This window comes from Cottoperca gobio, chromosome 8 (assembly GCF_900634415.1).
Source record: "Cottoperca gobio chromosome 8, fCotGob3.1, whole genome shotgun sequence".
Lineage (NCBI taxonomy): Eukaryota > Metazoa > Chordata > Actinopteri > Perciformes > Bovichtidae > Cottoperca > Cottoperca gobio.
Window position 1 is genome coordinate 7,558,825 of NC_041362.1, and position 15,405 is coordinate 7,574,229.

Genomic DNA, 15,405 nt, shown 5'->3' on the forward strand with positions numbered 1-15,405 from the left:
GCAGCATGAAGGGGGGCTGTGGATCATGAAGAGGCTGCTATTCAGGTGAAGAGCAGGTTTACTTCATGTTCTGGGACCAACTCTCCTTCTCATTTGTCTTCCCTGCCTCCACTCACTCACATACATATAGTCCACCTGGGGGGTGAAAAGTGTTTATGGTCTCACATACTTTTCCTGGAGGTGGAGGGCTATTCAGAGAGTCCAAAAGGCACCACAGAAGACAAGCTTGAGTTGGGCTGACAGTTGCGTTGAGGGGGAGCAGGGAGTTGCTTCTCATACCAGCAGAGGACAACCAGCGTGATTGGACATATCACAGATTGTTTCACCAGGCTACTGAGATTTGGGATTTAACAGTATCATGGATGTACTCGCCTTAGAGGCAAAGAGCGTAAATGGAGCCGACAATGATAAGAAGTCTTCATCGAGGCCAAAACCGAAACCTCCCAAAAAGGCCAAAAGGATTGTTTACTTTGAGGTGGAGATCGTGGACTTAAAGACTAAAGAGAAACTGCTGCTGCTGGATAAGGTGAGTGTGAGGATGGTTAAGGAGGGTTTCTGATTACACTCGCCTTTTACACTGAGCATAATGATTTTAGAAGAACGATAATACTTGCTTTAACTGGTGTATGGGGGGGGGGGGGGAATCACAGAAGTCCTTTTACAAAAGGCCCAAAGAGTGCTTGAGAACTTGCATGTCAAAGATTTTATGATAAATTACTACAGTTTATCACCTCCTAGTGCATTCCTTTTAAAGTTCCATCTTGTGTCTGTTCTAAAAGTAGCACAAGCAGGGACTGTGATCACTTTGCAGGGAAGTCAGAGGATACATGTTTGGTTTAGCTCAAGAGCTACTGGGTCATCACTGTGAGCAGACGGGTAATTCTACAGATAATCATCTACTTGGCAATGCCCGGTCAAGTGCGGCGTACGTTTCTGTTGAGCAAAGGGTTGTAGTTAGGAGGTGAGAATTCCTTCTTCGTCTGACGGGAATATTCTGTTCTCGCAACAATACATGCCTGTGATTCACTGGGCCAACAGGCAGGCAGGCACGCACGATTAGCAGCTTGAATACATGCGTAGAGGTGTGTCAAAACACGTGAGGGATCACGCTACAGATTAAATAAAAGGCAAAATGCAAGTGTGACAAATTCCAAAAGAATTGAAAACTTCTGCAGTAAAGACAGTAACACAGATACTTTTGTATTTTTAGTACTGCATGTCTTGTAAATGTCAACATGGCAGTATGCACACTATTGTAATACTATCTAAGTATGTTTGTTTTACATTGTGATTGCAGGTGGAGCCAACTGCCACTGTTTTGGATATTAAAGCTTTGTTTCACAAATCATGTGAGTAAGTTTCCAATTCCATTCTTACATTTCTAAAAGATAATCTCTTGAGCATGCCAAGAGTAAAGTTCCTCTCCGTTTCGACAGATCCAAAGTGGTATCCAGCCAGACAATCCCTGCGTTTGGATGCAAGTGCGTCTGTTTTCATTCACAATACATTCTGCATTTATTCAACTCAGCTGATTGTTTCGGTGTTGCGATGAAGTCGCTTGATGTGATGTCTGGTCTTATCTCGGCTGTCATGTTTTGCAGAGGCCAAGTGTCTCCGGGATGAGGAAATTCTACAGACACTTCCTGTGGGAACCACGGCCAGCTTTTACTTCAGTGATCTCGGACCCCAGCTCACATGGGGAACCGTGAGTCCACATGTGCAACGGACACACGATATTTATGAACATGCTTTACATATATACTGTAAGCTAGTTTATATAAGTACACCATATTTTAAGATTGATTCCCAACTTCTACCTTCCTTTGGTGTCTTGTAATAAAAAATGACCTTGTCAAGATTTGCAGGTGGAAATTAAATACTTTCAACATTCAAGATCTGACCCTCTGAAAAGCAACATTTTTAATGCACATAATTATTCACTTCAAATGCTCCTCCTCAAGTCTACGTTTGCATGCTTGTTTTCTGGATATGATTCTGTGTGTGTGGCTAATGAATGCAGCGTTTTTTCAGCTGACTCTCACGGGAAGAGGCGTGCTTCTAATGGCCTGCAAAGTATACACTATTTGCACTTAATAGGCTGAAACATGCAATATAATTGGTATGGCCTTTTAAGATTCTTGAACTTTAAATATATACAGACACTTTCTCACCCACTCAATAACTCTTGAATATCAACCCACAGTGACAGATAGAGGTGGTGTGCTGTCGTTCGTTTTTCTCTCACCTCCTCACGCAGCCTCTGTCCTCTGTCCCAGGACATATAATCTCACGGCTCCATTTCTCTCAAAGGTGTTTATCCCCCTGACCTCTCTCTTGCGTTTCACTGCGCCTCTTTACACACCATTGCCCACCCGGTCTCTCCATTCCCTGTCCTTAGCAACGCTGACACAACCCCCTGCACCCTGCACCCTGCCAGGCTGCGGACTGGTGCCACTGTGGGTGGAGGAGCATTAAGTGCCCCAGCAGAGATCACCAGTAGCTATTGGTCTAAACATGCTGAGCCAGGGCTCTGCTCGAGGTGCTGATTCAGGGATCGATTTCACTGTCAGCTGTGCAGCTACGCTTGATCATATCATTTGTGGAAAGCTGGTATTACAAGCTGCCTTAGTGTCTCATTTGCTCCATGGGCACATGGTAGCACTGAATGGTTGTAGAAGTAGACAAAACTGTATTAAGATGGATTTGAGATGTGGGTTATTAGAGAAGCCAGAGCCATACTGATGTCATGCACACGTTCTCCCTTTGGCAGAGAGACAAAGTGCTGATCTAACTGTTACTCCACTGGTTAGACGTATTTTCTATGAGAGAACTTAATCGCGAGAGCCGTTAATTGCCAAGCTGTTCATGTGTCCATGCATGACTTCTGTGTTATGCACATTTCTTCTCATGCTTCTGGTTGCAAACTAATAAAAACAAATGAATTAAAGCTTCGTCTTTCCTTTGCTCACTTTAGGTGTTCCTGACAGAGTGTGTTGGCCCACTGATCATCTACCTAATGTTCTACTTCCACCTTCCCTTCATCTACTCCGCAAAGTATGACTTCACCAGCAGCAAGCACTGGGTCGTACAGTGAGTGTCCGCTTTCTTTTGGGGATTTGTCGCGATATTGCTGCAGTGTATAACACAATACCAGACAAATACTTTTACATTGCTGTGGTGACACTGAGTGAGGGTCAAGTGCAATGGACTGCAGCTTGGTAATGTAGTAATCACAGCTAAATATGTAAGTGTGTGTGTGTGTGTGTTGTGTTGTAGCTTGGCCTGCATGTGTCACTCCTTCCACTACATCAAGAGGATCCTGGAGACGATGTTTGTCCATCGTATCTCCCACGGGACCATGCCTCTCAGAAACATATTTAAGGTGAGTGAGCTGCATGATTTTGACCTTTTGAATGTGATATATGGTGTATTATTATTCTGTGCTGTGTTCTTATTCTCAGAAATCTGAACCAAATGCGGAGTCCTATCTTGACAGTATGACTTATTATAGTGTCTGTCCCTCTATTCCAGAACTGTGGCTATTACTGGTGCTCTGCAGCTTGGATGGCGTACTACATTAACCACCCTCTGTACACCACACCCTGTAAGAGCAGCTCACTGCAATTCTTGTACACACAAAATCACACTGTTATCAATGGTCAGTCAGGATTTTTCATGAGGTCATAGATACTAAATGTGCTCCTTAAACTTTACGACGTTTCTAAAATGAAAATAATCTTATTATACTATATTTAGTCTTTGGGCACATTGGACTACTGTTAGAGATACCCATGTGCCCAAAGACTAAATATAGTATAAGAAAAGCTTACTTTTCAATTAAACTGTTTGACTGATTTCTAAAGTTTCTTTAGATGTGTGCCAAGACAAACCCAGAGAAAACTATCACCAACTTAAATTTGAAATTCCAGTTGCGGGCACATTTTGGGTAATTAATTTTTCTGTGACACATCGACAGATTACGGGCAGCAGCAGGTGAATACAGGACTTTATATATTCTTGGTAAGTTTGAGATCTGTTAATATACTTAAGGCTCAGATAAAACAATTCCTCCAGACATTAAACCGAACAATCTATTATTGTGGCGATGATCATCTCTGGATGTTTTCATTCCCGCAGTTCTGTCAAGTAGGGAATTTTTCCATCCATGTTGCTCTTCGTAACCTCAAACTACACGGTAAGCATTCTCTTACCAGGCATATTAGCATTCGAATTGGAAAACAGTATAGGTGCAACACAAATGTTTTATTTGTTTTTACCTCAGGTTCAAAGACAAAGAAGATTCCTTACCCAACGAAAAATCCCTTCACATGGATGTTTTGGCTGGTCTCCTGTCCGAACTACACATATGAGGTGAAGAGAAGTCCACTCTTACGGGAAATACTTAAAGAAAATACTCTCTGGAAACTCACTTTAGAATACATATTAATATAATGCAGCCTGTGAATTGTCAGGACAGTATGAAAAGGAGGAACGATTAAAGCAAGCGGAACATGTTTCAATGTTCATACGGGCACCTGCCTTAAGACAGTCTAGACAAATTGTGAACCTATCCTTTAATTGTTATTATCAGTCTTTATTAAACAAAGACCGTGCATAAAACACTGCAAAAAGCAATGATTTATAACAGATTTAGCTTTAAGCTCATGTCCTTATGCAGTCCCTGGGCAGGTACGCACAGAACAATCAACAAACATTACAGAGTCTCTGTCACACAAACAATTCTACAGACAAATCTACAAGCAAACATCAACATATAAAAACCTTTCAACTGCTTTCAAATACCTTCAACCTGCTACAATTATAATTTGTTTGGTCAATTTTCTACTTCTTTATAACTAAGAATCTGTTTTGCAGAAGTTAATGCTCCACGTTCCAACACTGAAATACTAATGGCAATTGTAGCAGTAGCAATATCTGCCGCATAAGATGGAGTATTGCTGCCATCTACTGGTTGTTTCCTACACATGACGCTCAACGTATGCGTTTTGTGTGTGTGTGTGTGTGTGTGTGTGTGTGTGTGTGTGTGTGTGTGTGTGTGTGTGTGTGTGTGTGTGTGTGTGTGTGTGTGTGTGTGTGTGTGTGTATGTAAACGTCTTGCACACAGGTGGGCTCCTGGATCGGCTTCACATTGATGACCCAGTGTGTGCCCGTGGCTGTCTTCACTCTCGTGGGATTCATCCAGATGACTGTGTGGGCCAAAGGCAAACACTATGGCTACATAAAGGAGTACAGAGATTATCCCACCCTGCGCTCCTCCATACTCCCCTTCATCCTGTAGAGCCGGGCAGAGGAAACAACGGTTGATACCCAGATCGGCTCCTTGTCAGAAAGTGTCTGCTGAGGTCAACATCATGGAGGGAGTTTGGTCATACGGACGCCATGTAACATCTTCTTACATGTCACTCCAGAGTGGCTGCTATGGTTACTCTGAGTGCTGGACTGGTCCATGCAGGACTGTTAGAGGCAAAAGGCAGCCATCAGAGTTAAATGCAGCAAAGTCTTAATTTAATGTTGTATGTGATCTTGAAGAGCAAGAGGACGAACAAAAATATTTTGCTACTTTGGTAAGTTGTAACATGTTTGACTGTGAGTGCTGTTTAAGTTTTATCGTATAGCTTTATTTTGACAACCTGATCAGTGACGTTTCCCACAGAGCTGGACAACCAAGAGGCTAATCTGCATTGTCAAACTAGTGTGCAGCCTGGAGCTGACAACTTGTGGCCTCACGCAGTGTTCTGCTGTTACAAGTGACCTTTACACTAGTGCGATCTGGACTAGAAATTGTATGCCGATTGGCACGTTTTCCACCATGGGTGAGGAAAAATATTTTCTTTTTTTTCTGTACATAGATAAATCTATTTCTGGTTTAGGAAACATTATGCAGAGAAAAACACTGCTGACAGCATAAACACGCACACATATACCTCTTACTTACACAAGACGATTAGAGTGCAAAGTGTTCAAGTGAAGAAGCTTTAAGAACATCTTCATAGTATTACAGATTTAGTATTAAGTTTCTGCGTTGTGCCGGTTTTTTTTTCTAAAATGTTGTGCAGACACAAACACAGACTGAAACCTCGTCTGATGGTTCTTTCCAGGATCAATACACATCCAAAACAGTTTACTTTGCTATTCCATTTTCACTGAATGTGCATCAACTGAACCTTCAAATTAAATATGGAACTTTTATTTTATTTAAAAACAAAATGTCCGGCTGCATTTATTGTGTGAGGAGAGCGTTCAGTGTCGAGCACGAGTGGAAGGTTTGTTTGCAAACCATCATTTGATTGAGACTAAAGATGGGCCCTCGCGCCCTCTGAGGGCAACGCTGATCCACTCAAGCAATTGTTTTTAAGACACCACGAGTAGAATATCAGAAAAGAAGTGACTGAACAGAGAGACACAAGCTTTATTTGCGACTCTGGAAGAAGCGTAATGTTACAGATAAAAAGGAGACAAGATACATTTGGACATGTCGACTACATCATATGGAATGTAACAATTCAAGAGGCTGGCTTACATTTAAAAAGAGACACTGGACAAATTATAAATGAATGATAACATCAAATATTGCATTTGATCAAGATATCCGCTCTGTGAACAGGCACTGAGCAGCTGTATTCATTTTAAAACAGTATATTCAGTAATGCAGTAGCATTTCCCAAACTTGTATTACTTTATTTTGCTTAAAGTATGTAAGCAAATGCCATTAGGCTGAACATTTTCCTGGTCACATCTGGTCACATTGTTCCCCAAAACGTATTAAGTTGGACCGTAGTCGGATCTAAATAAGATAGAAAAAGAAAAAACGCAACCACATATTGCCTTCCCAGCAGGTAGTGGTACATCATGTTGGTTATATCTGTTACAGAGACACCGAAGACATATTCCAACATCAGCAGCTATTGGTGGCGTAATAAGTCAGGACTCAGACTTGTGATGCAGATATGTAAATAGTCTGACTTCCCCAGCACTTTAAAGACATTTAATTTAACGGAATCAAAAAGGAAAAACTCACATCGGATGCGCTTTATGTTCATCCGTGTGACGAAGGTACCGTAACAGATCGAGCGAGGATGCAGGGTGACATTTCTTTTAGAGAGCCGCAGCCAAAAAAACGATGTTTTCTTTGTGGACCCGAAACTGTGGCAACCCTTTGTTTGCAGCGGTGCAGCATGTCTCTGTGGGTGCATTGGCCCACAGGTGGTCCACTTGGTGCGAGGCTCGGTCCCCTTCGATGGCTGCATTATCCATCTTTTATTCTTGCAGAAAAGTCTTTGCTGCTCTACTTTAAAGCATCCTCTGAACGTACCAGTCTACTCCCTTGACAATGCAATCAAACTGCACGGGTGAAATGAAAACCATTTGAAAACCAAAGACCGTTATGAGAGGTAGGATGACTGTCTTTAAGTTTCTGATAATTCTCACAGTGAAAGTTTATTCCACCGCAGCCCCCCCCCCCCCTCCTCCACTCACCGTCTACATATTCTGTATATGAAGGTGGGTGGCAGGATCTAGACGGGAGAGGGCACTGCATGCACGTTTGGGTCAATGCAGCATTGTCTGTCTGTCATGTGAAGCACCACTTCAGAGGTCTTCGTATTCCAGGAAGTGGGTCCTCTGCAGCACCTTAACGTGACGCTCATAGATTTTGAGGGCGGGGCCGAGTCGGATGGACAAACCGGTCAACACGTCACTGCGCTGCATTAGGAGAAGGGACTTCCCATCAATTTCCTGTTGGGGAGAGCTCAGTTAGCGTCACCCGTGGGGTTCTGAAGGTATGTTCTGAATGCTTAACTATCTTTTAAAGCTGGAATGCGGAACCTTTGTCACCCCCCTCTGGCGGTGAGAGCAATTACCATATGGGAGAGACTATAGGACGCAGCAGCAGCAGCAGCAGCTACGAATGTGGCTGGAGCCACGTTTCTACAGTGGATGCTCAAGATAAGAAAGGAACTGGTTGTTGAGAGGAAGGATTAAAGTCAAAATATTTGCATGGGAAGATTTATAGAGAGCACTCCTTGAGGCTGGGGGGTTAAGCTCACCTGCAGGTACAAGTGTACCAGGGAAAGTTGCCACGCCGGTATACTAAGAAACATAGAGAGCTTTCCCTGGCGGCGATAGACTTAATTAGCATTTTGTGAACTTGTTTGGCGAGGGCTTGAATATACACGTTAAAGTCCCGCACTCCAGTTTTAATTGTAACTAATGTTATCTCATTTTTAAATGGCCACCAGGACTCACTTAAGCAGCTATTGAAACTCTTTAAATCATCTTAAAAGAAATGTCTGGGATTTTCCCAGTCTTTAACACGTAACTTGTTTGTATAAACTGATACTGTCCACAGCATACACTACTTATTAACTGCCTCTAAACATGCACAGGGTGACGGGATATGCATGGTCTTCAGTTTACATACAGTGCCCTCTGTGGCAGTTTTGTGGTGGTGCTCTTACTTGTGTTCGAAAGGCCACAGCCTGCTCTGGAAAGCCTGCGGCTGAGAAGTAACTGGCCACATCTGCCACAGTCCACTGCATCAAGTTGTGGCTCATCTTCTCCTTCTTCACAGAGCTGGAGGAAGATATCAGATAGAAGGGAGTGAGGGGACATGAGCACAGAGTGACCTTTCTTCAGCAGGTAATGTCTCGCAGTGACCTTCGGCGTGGTCAGGAATTATTTACGCACGTTTGTGCCTCAGAAATATGGAGATTAATTATTCGGCTAACTGAAAACAGAAAGGGGGGACATTGTTTTAGGAATTTGCATTTCTAGTGGAGAATGTAATGACTTGTTTAATAACAGGATACTCACACTTCATCACCTTTACCACCATTCAGAAGACTGTCTTCGGCTGCTGTGAAGGAGGATACATCCATCTTGTTCTTTAATGTACCTGAGAACAAAAGGGAAACAACGTTATTGCAAATGTTGCCACAATAAAACACTGATTTAATTGATATCATGACATGCTCTGGGAGAAACCTTAAGTACGTGTGGTTGTTTGCAATATTTCTTTAATGACCATTAAAGAGCCGATTTCTCTATCAGAGTGACGGTTTGACAACATGTTGTCCGAGAAAGTGAGAACACAGCAATGCCAAATAAAGTGAACTTTATTTTGGAGTCAAAATGATCTGCGTTTGTAAACGTTTCATCAAAAGCCGCCATGCGTCTTATTTCTTGCCAAATCCACGTGACACAGGCAATGAACTGCAATGGGAAATGGGCAATTAAAAGGGGAGCTCAGTTCATACGACTCAGTCACTGTAGCCCCTTTCACACGGGACAAAAAACAACACTTGCATCTCGCTTTTGTCTCGTCTTTGTCGCTTTTGTCCTTTCCCAGGACGAATTACTCTGCAGTCAAGAGTATCTATCGGCTCCATCTCTGATCGGCAGGGATGGAAACATGACAACCGGCTGGACGTGCTAACTTTCAATGCAATATGACGTGCGCTTAAGTGAATATATAGATAAAAATAACAGGGATTTGGACAATTATTGTAATTTATTAACATACAAAAAATACATTCACCTATTTATATAAATGATAAAAAGAACCTGCATATACAATATATAATATATGATTCACATGAGAACCGTGGTTGTAACTTTTTTCCAATTCTGCAACAATGTGTAAAATAAAATTCAATAAGAAAATGTATTTAATATTCTTTTCTGGGGTTTAAAATGCGCAGCTTCAAATCCCTGACAGTCGGTGGTGTGACGTTGAACAAACAGCAGCAGAGTGTGGATGAAATGGAAGCGATGCTTTTGTTCATGGTACTAGTGTGCCACGCTGAGGCCTCCGCTGTCACGGTACAGTATGCTTTTCCATTAGGAGTTTGTTCACGGTTCAGTACAATGAGGGTACAGTGAATGTGTGTTGATACGGCACCCTTACTATAAAGTACCAGCCCACTGTCACAAGATGCTGGCAGCACTGCCTGCATGCATGTGATGCATGACAGGGACGAAGCCCTCTTTAGGTGAGTGCAGCTCCTTCTAGTCAGCCCACCCAAGTACTGTGGCTTGGTACTTGGTTTATATATATATAATAAAAAAAAGGAGATCTATTGGTAATGTCTCACTAAGGAGAGAAAATCTATAACCACTTCTCTTGCATTAAAAGCCAGAAATAAACAAACTCAACAGAGCTAGAGGAGCCTCTACCGGGAATCAAACCATGTGTCTCTGAGGTCGTGAACGGGAATTTTACGCCCAGTAACTTTCCATCGAGGCAAACACAACATGTATACCATAAATGATGAACTTCTCTGAATTGTTAAGAACCATTTGTAAGCACATGTTGACTACCATACAGCCATTTGTAGTGAAAGCTTTTCGAACCCCCTGCAGCTGTTTGCTTATTAAATGGTCATGTGGGGATTCTTCTTGACTGAAAATCATCAACTTCAGAACTGAATCAAACGGTATCATGTCTGCAGGCCACCTCAACGAGCCGAGCCTTTAATAGTACAGCGCTGAAGAAGCGCAGCATGTTTTGAGCAACAACTTTTAAACAGTCAAAGCGAGCACCATCTGGATACGAAGCTAGTGGGAGATGCTTGTGAAGCATTCAAACAATCTTGAACAAGCCTCGAGGCAAGCACTTGCCTAAAAGGGCCAATTAGTCAAAATGGTATTTGAAAAATAAGCTGTCATTATGGAATTCCTTTAACATGTGTTTTCTTAGAAACAATTTCCCCAAAATTCGAGAGTGGACTGTTGATCAATTTGTTGTCTCCAAAACAGATGCAGGCTACCCAGCAGCAGTACAAACTAAAGAAATAGTAACTATGTTACTCACAGTTGTCCGATGGCAAAGACAGTGCCTGCGGTCTCCCGTCAGATACATTCCTGGTCTCATCCTGTACGCAAAACAGAACAACAAAACAAAACGTGAAAATGTCAGGTAGACATTCAAACATGGCAGACAGATCAAAGGAGCAGGAGATATTCAGGTGGTGTTCGTCACACAAATGATAACAGGCCATTTACCAGCCCCGCTGCATAGTCTGGCACCAACTGGTCAGACGAAAGGCTACTATCCACCGCCTTGCCTCCATCTTCTTTCTTCACAGTGTTCTTTAAAGTGCAGGGGCTGGTAGTTGCAGAGTGGGTTGCTGGCTTCATGGCTGCTGCTAACAGAGAGATTACAAGAGGATATAATCCATACCGTCACACCTGACTTTTTTTCTTAACAAGTGCTTATCAAAAACTAATGCGGCTGAAAGTTCTTCATTGTGGTTTGTTGTTCATTAACTGGTACAAACAAGCTGATGGATGTCTGCCCTTGAAAATGTATTGTTTACTCCTGCAATCTAGTTTACATTAAGGGAGGCATTTCTACAGTAAACAACCATGTCACCCATCCACAATTCATATCCAGTGCAAAACTAAGCATAAATCTTGCACATGAAACAATATTTGAGAGCTCAATAATGCCGGGTGTGCATATTAGACTGTGTGTAGCAGTGTGAATACCTTTGTCTCTCTGCATTCCTGGGTGCTGGCGCTCCGCTGGGCAGACAGTAGAATGATAGGCCCAGTCATTGTTTGTGAGGGCCCTGGGGCTGGGGGGGGGCAAGGAGCTGGGCCTCTCACCAGCCTTCTGGAAAGAGGCACAGTCCAGGCCGGTGCCGGGGCCGCAGCCGGGGCCAGGCCGAGTGCCAGAGGGGGAGCAGGGAGCAGAGATGGCTCGCACAGGGGCACAGCGCACAGAGGTGTCTACATAAGTGCGCCCCAGAGGGGGTCCGTCCTGCCCATCCCGACTCTCATCTGCCCCCTCCTCATCTGCATTGCTGTCTGTGTCCATTGCCATAGAGGTGTCCGCCTAGAAGCAGAGGTGCCACATATCATTTCTATCCAGTTGTATTTTATAAGTGTAATCCACCAACAGAGACTCCATTATAGCATATAAAAATAAAAACAAACACAAGTCAAACATGACAATCTTTGTTTGGATCAATGCTTGAGGGGATTGGAAACATTTACCCCCCCCCCCCCCCCCCCCCCCGGGGAAGAAAAGCCACAATATCAACAATTAAGTTCATTATTTGACAACAACTTAAAAAGCTGCTAAAGCTTATGACTGAGCACTAATTGTAGGCTGAGCGTGTCACATGAAAACCCGCTCATACAGATGTCGCAATGTGACCGCGGTGCAGTGTTCACTCCGCAGACAGACTGGGACTCCTTCAAGCACACACGTGTTTCCACGCAATTAAATACTTCAATGTGACGTTATGTCATTGCATACAAGTAGTTTTAACATACGCACTCTCCCTTTCGTTAGGGGGTGGGGTGGGGGGTGGGGGGGGGTTGTCGACTGAGCCCTGAGTAAAATATTTTTTTTTTCCTTGTGTGCGACTGCGTGTCCAAGACCTAGCAGTCGAGCACAAGAGCGCACTAAAGCCCGCCCCGCTCCTGAGAAAAGAGCCGCTTGTATGGCATTCACCTCATCGCACTGCATTTCACATAACTTTCACGGAGACACGGTCACAAAAACACACCATGCCCCCCCCCCCCCCAGGATCTAAATCCTGCACGATTTTCATCTCGCCTCACATGAAACAGACGATGTGCTCGGTGCGTCCCGATCTTTAGAGGCCTACTTGATTGATTATTCTAACACACGGGAGTATAGAAAGAGCCGATGGGAGGCGTTTTAGCTTTTTCTCAAATTTCCTCCAAAGTGCGCATGGAGTTGAGAGCCGCGGTAAAGACCTCGCCATTGTGTCTGTGCTCTTTAACGGAGCGCTTCCCGGGGCCGAGCCACAGCAAAGCAGACCAGGAGGGGGGGGGGGGGGGGGGGGACACGAGCTTTAACTCGACGGGCAGATCAACGCAGCACTCCGATCCCAGCGAGCATCAGTCGCCTCGTTTACTCGTCTACTTTGACTTTGCACCGGGTCAACGATTTACAGTACTAACAGAAAGTAAATGAGTCCGTTATCGGACACGTCACTGTCTACATCTGACCCTCGTATTCAAGTATAATCTGGATAACAAGCCCCGAGAAGCAGCCAGTTTACAATAATCGTATCGTATTCGCTTTTGTAGCGACACACACACGTCTTTCAGAGAACAAAGTCAATTTGATCTCAGCTTAACCCAAATCGGATCCGCCAGCTCCAGCGCTGCTGGACGAACAGTTTGCGGTCGCTTCACGTTAGTTCAGCTCTCACAGTGTCACCGGCTCCTACATATTTCATTACTTTGCAGTGATGCGGCTCATCTTAACATACTGTCAACAAATAGTTGCCAGACACGGAGAAGTGATGCAATTGCTGTACGGGTGGGAGAGAGGCCAGAACAGCCAGCACCAAGCATTAGACGTGACCGGGGTTGGCTGCGTGTCCGACAATGGATCTAGGGGGTTCGACTTTATGCACTGCGTCGGCAATCGTCCATCACTCAAAAAATAGACGTAGTTTGCATAAATGGACTGAATATAGCTTTATTAGGAGTACTTTGGCACCGATGATATCGATTTGGTTGCTGTTTTACGGGACAAAACACTGTGATGGGCATATCTTAAAGTCCAGACACAAGGGGTGATGTCGTCACGGGCAGACATATCATGTGTAAGGACATGGGTCTGGTGACATTTGGTGTTTTGCCTGGGATGGATGTCTTCGTCAACAACCACACAATGTCCCAACGTCCCCCATCAGGCTCCTACATCCGCGGTGTTAAAGACTTTTTTTCCTTCACCCACTCCCACATATACAAGCCAATGAGAATGAAAACATCAATTTCCAATCCAGGCTTCCAAAACAAAACTCTCAGTATGAAGCACGTATTTTGACGCTTTTATTTTGAAAGCAAATGTGTTCGACTTCCGGGCTACGTTGCATACGCTGTTGCTAGCTTGGCAGAGTCCTCCTCCCCTTCGCTCAACGCAGAGTTTGGGGCTCGAAAAGCGCTTTCTGCTGCCGATAATGGTGGCTCGGGTTGTTGCGGACGGAGCAACTTTTACTGTCTTCAAATTGTGTGTTTGAATCGCCCAATAAAAAAAGTGCTTTTACTAAATATATGCAACACTCTCACTACAAGCGCACCTTCTGTTTTTTTTTTTTTTTTCTCGTCTCCACCTCGGCAGCGCTCGAGCGAGGTCCAACCGCCGCTCCCCGTCTGCGGCAGTTTTGGGTGCACTTGCAAATCACTCCCCTCACCACTCCCCGTGTAGACACAAAAAGACGTGTTTTTTTTGTGTGTTGCAAACCACACCACTATCCGTGCCTAGCTTTTTACCTCCACCTGTTAATGTGGCAAGATATGACAATGAGATGTGAGCTCATGCCTCCTCGCATCAACCTCTACGTACCTCCAAATCCTCCTCGTCCTGGTCAACAGGACCGAAAGCGCTGTCCCCGTTGCTCAAGTCAGAATGACTGGCTTCTTCCACCGCGCTCCTTCTCGCAGCCGTCGTTAACGTTAAATCGTCTTTTTTTCTGCTTCTCCGCTGAACCTTGGCGGCGTTTCGGTACGAAATAGAGCCCTTGTAGTTAACTTTCAGCACGGTTTGTTCCTGAATCAGTTTTTCCAGTTCTGCACAGGTTCGGTCGGGCTCGGACCCGTGTCGTCTCCGGACCATTCGGCAAATCCTCTCCAAGTCCGGCCGGGCTTTTCGCGACCGCAGCGAGTCGATAGTGTCCAGGATCCAATCGCGGTACTTGGATTCAGACATCTTTTTTGCTCGGTTGGTTTGCTTTCCTCTTGCTTTTTTTTTCTTACCTTAGTGCGTCAAACCTTGTACGTTTCACACGGTGTTTTTCGTGAGCCGCGGTCCGAGCCCAACTGAGAAGCGGAAACCTCGCTGTACGCCTCCTGCGTTTGCGTGTGCGCTTAAGGTGGACCGACAGAGTTGCAGGGAAAAGTTTCACTCGTGAGGGGTTTTTAAGGTGGAATTTGCAGTCCTGGTTCGGGAACGAGCGCGCGCACCCTGGCCCATGTGCGCCATAATGGGTGCAAAAGGTGGCCATTTATTTCAAGAGTTCGAAAGTGTGGTACAGTCTTTGACGTTGTAACTGAAGGTGAGTCACATGTGGCCCATCTCTTTCACTTAGCTTCACAAGATCAATACAAACAACCAGAGGTGTAGGCTACGTAGCTGGGAACTTTTGGCTCCATGTGTTGCCCCATCACTAGATCAAAACCATGAAATTAAGTCGACAATAAAAGAGGTGTTCATGTAACACATGTTAATAAATCAGTAATCAGTAAAAAAAAAAAAAACGCTTTGTTGAATCTAATAAAAATATAATTGGAAACAGAAACATCCTTTTCCAAATGTTAAAAGGTAATCCAAAACACTGAATTGGAACCAGTGCTTTTATAACATTGGCACTATAATATACTGATATTTTGAATAAAAAG

General features: G+C 44.1%; 2 protein-coding genes across 3 annotated transcripts; one reads left to right on the forward strand and one right to left on the reverse strand.

Annotated features, from left to right (window-relative positions):
- The first annotated feature begins 5 nt into the window (after nt 1-5).
- tecra (trans-2,3-enoyl-CoA reductase a) lies at nt 6-6,129 on the forward strand. The gene is made up of 11 exons (XM_029436898.1): nt 6-526; nt 1,298-1,349; nt 1,437-1,481; nt 1,602-1,705; nt 2,975-3,090; nt 3,277-3,382; nt 3,532-3,604; nt 3,977-4,020; nt 4,138-4,195; nt 4,283-4,371; nt 5,126-6,129. The coding sequence occupies exons 1-11, from the start codon at nt 359-361 to the stop codon at nt 5,297-5,299; spliced, it is 1,029 nt and encodes a 342-aa protein (XP_029292758.1). The 5' UTR covers nt 6-358; the 3' UTR covers nt 5,300-6,129.
- A 286-nt stretch (nt 6,130-6,415) lies between these two features.
- On the reverse strand, nt 6,416-14,878 carry samd1a (sterile alpha motif domain containing 1a). 2 transcript variants are annotated; one of them, XM_029436884.1, is made up of 7 exons: nt 14,354-14,878; nt 11,509-11,857; nt 11,023-11,162; nt 10,832-10,892; nt 8,833-8,914; nt 8,478-8,592; nt 6,416-7,755 (listed from the first exon to the last, which is right to left on the reverse strand). In XM_029436884.1, exons 1-7 carry the CDS (start codon nt 14,714-14,716, stop codon nt 7,609-7,611), a joined length of 1,257 nt encoding a protein of 418 aa, XP_029292744.1. In that variant the 5' UTR covers nt 14,717-14,878; the 3' UTR covers nt 6,416-7,608. The 2 variants fall into 2 exon arrangements, with proteins under 2 accessions (XP_029292744.1, XP_029292743.1); XM_029436883.1 differs by having other exon boundaries at nt 11,023-11,165.
- Between the last annotated feature and the right edge of the window lie 527 nt (nt 14,879-15,405).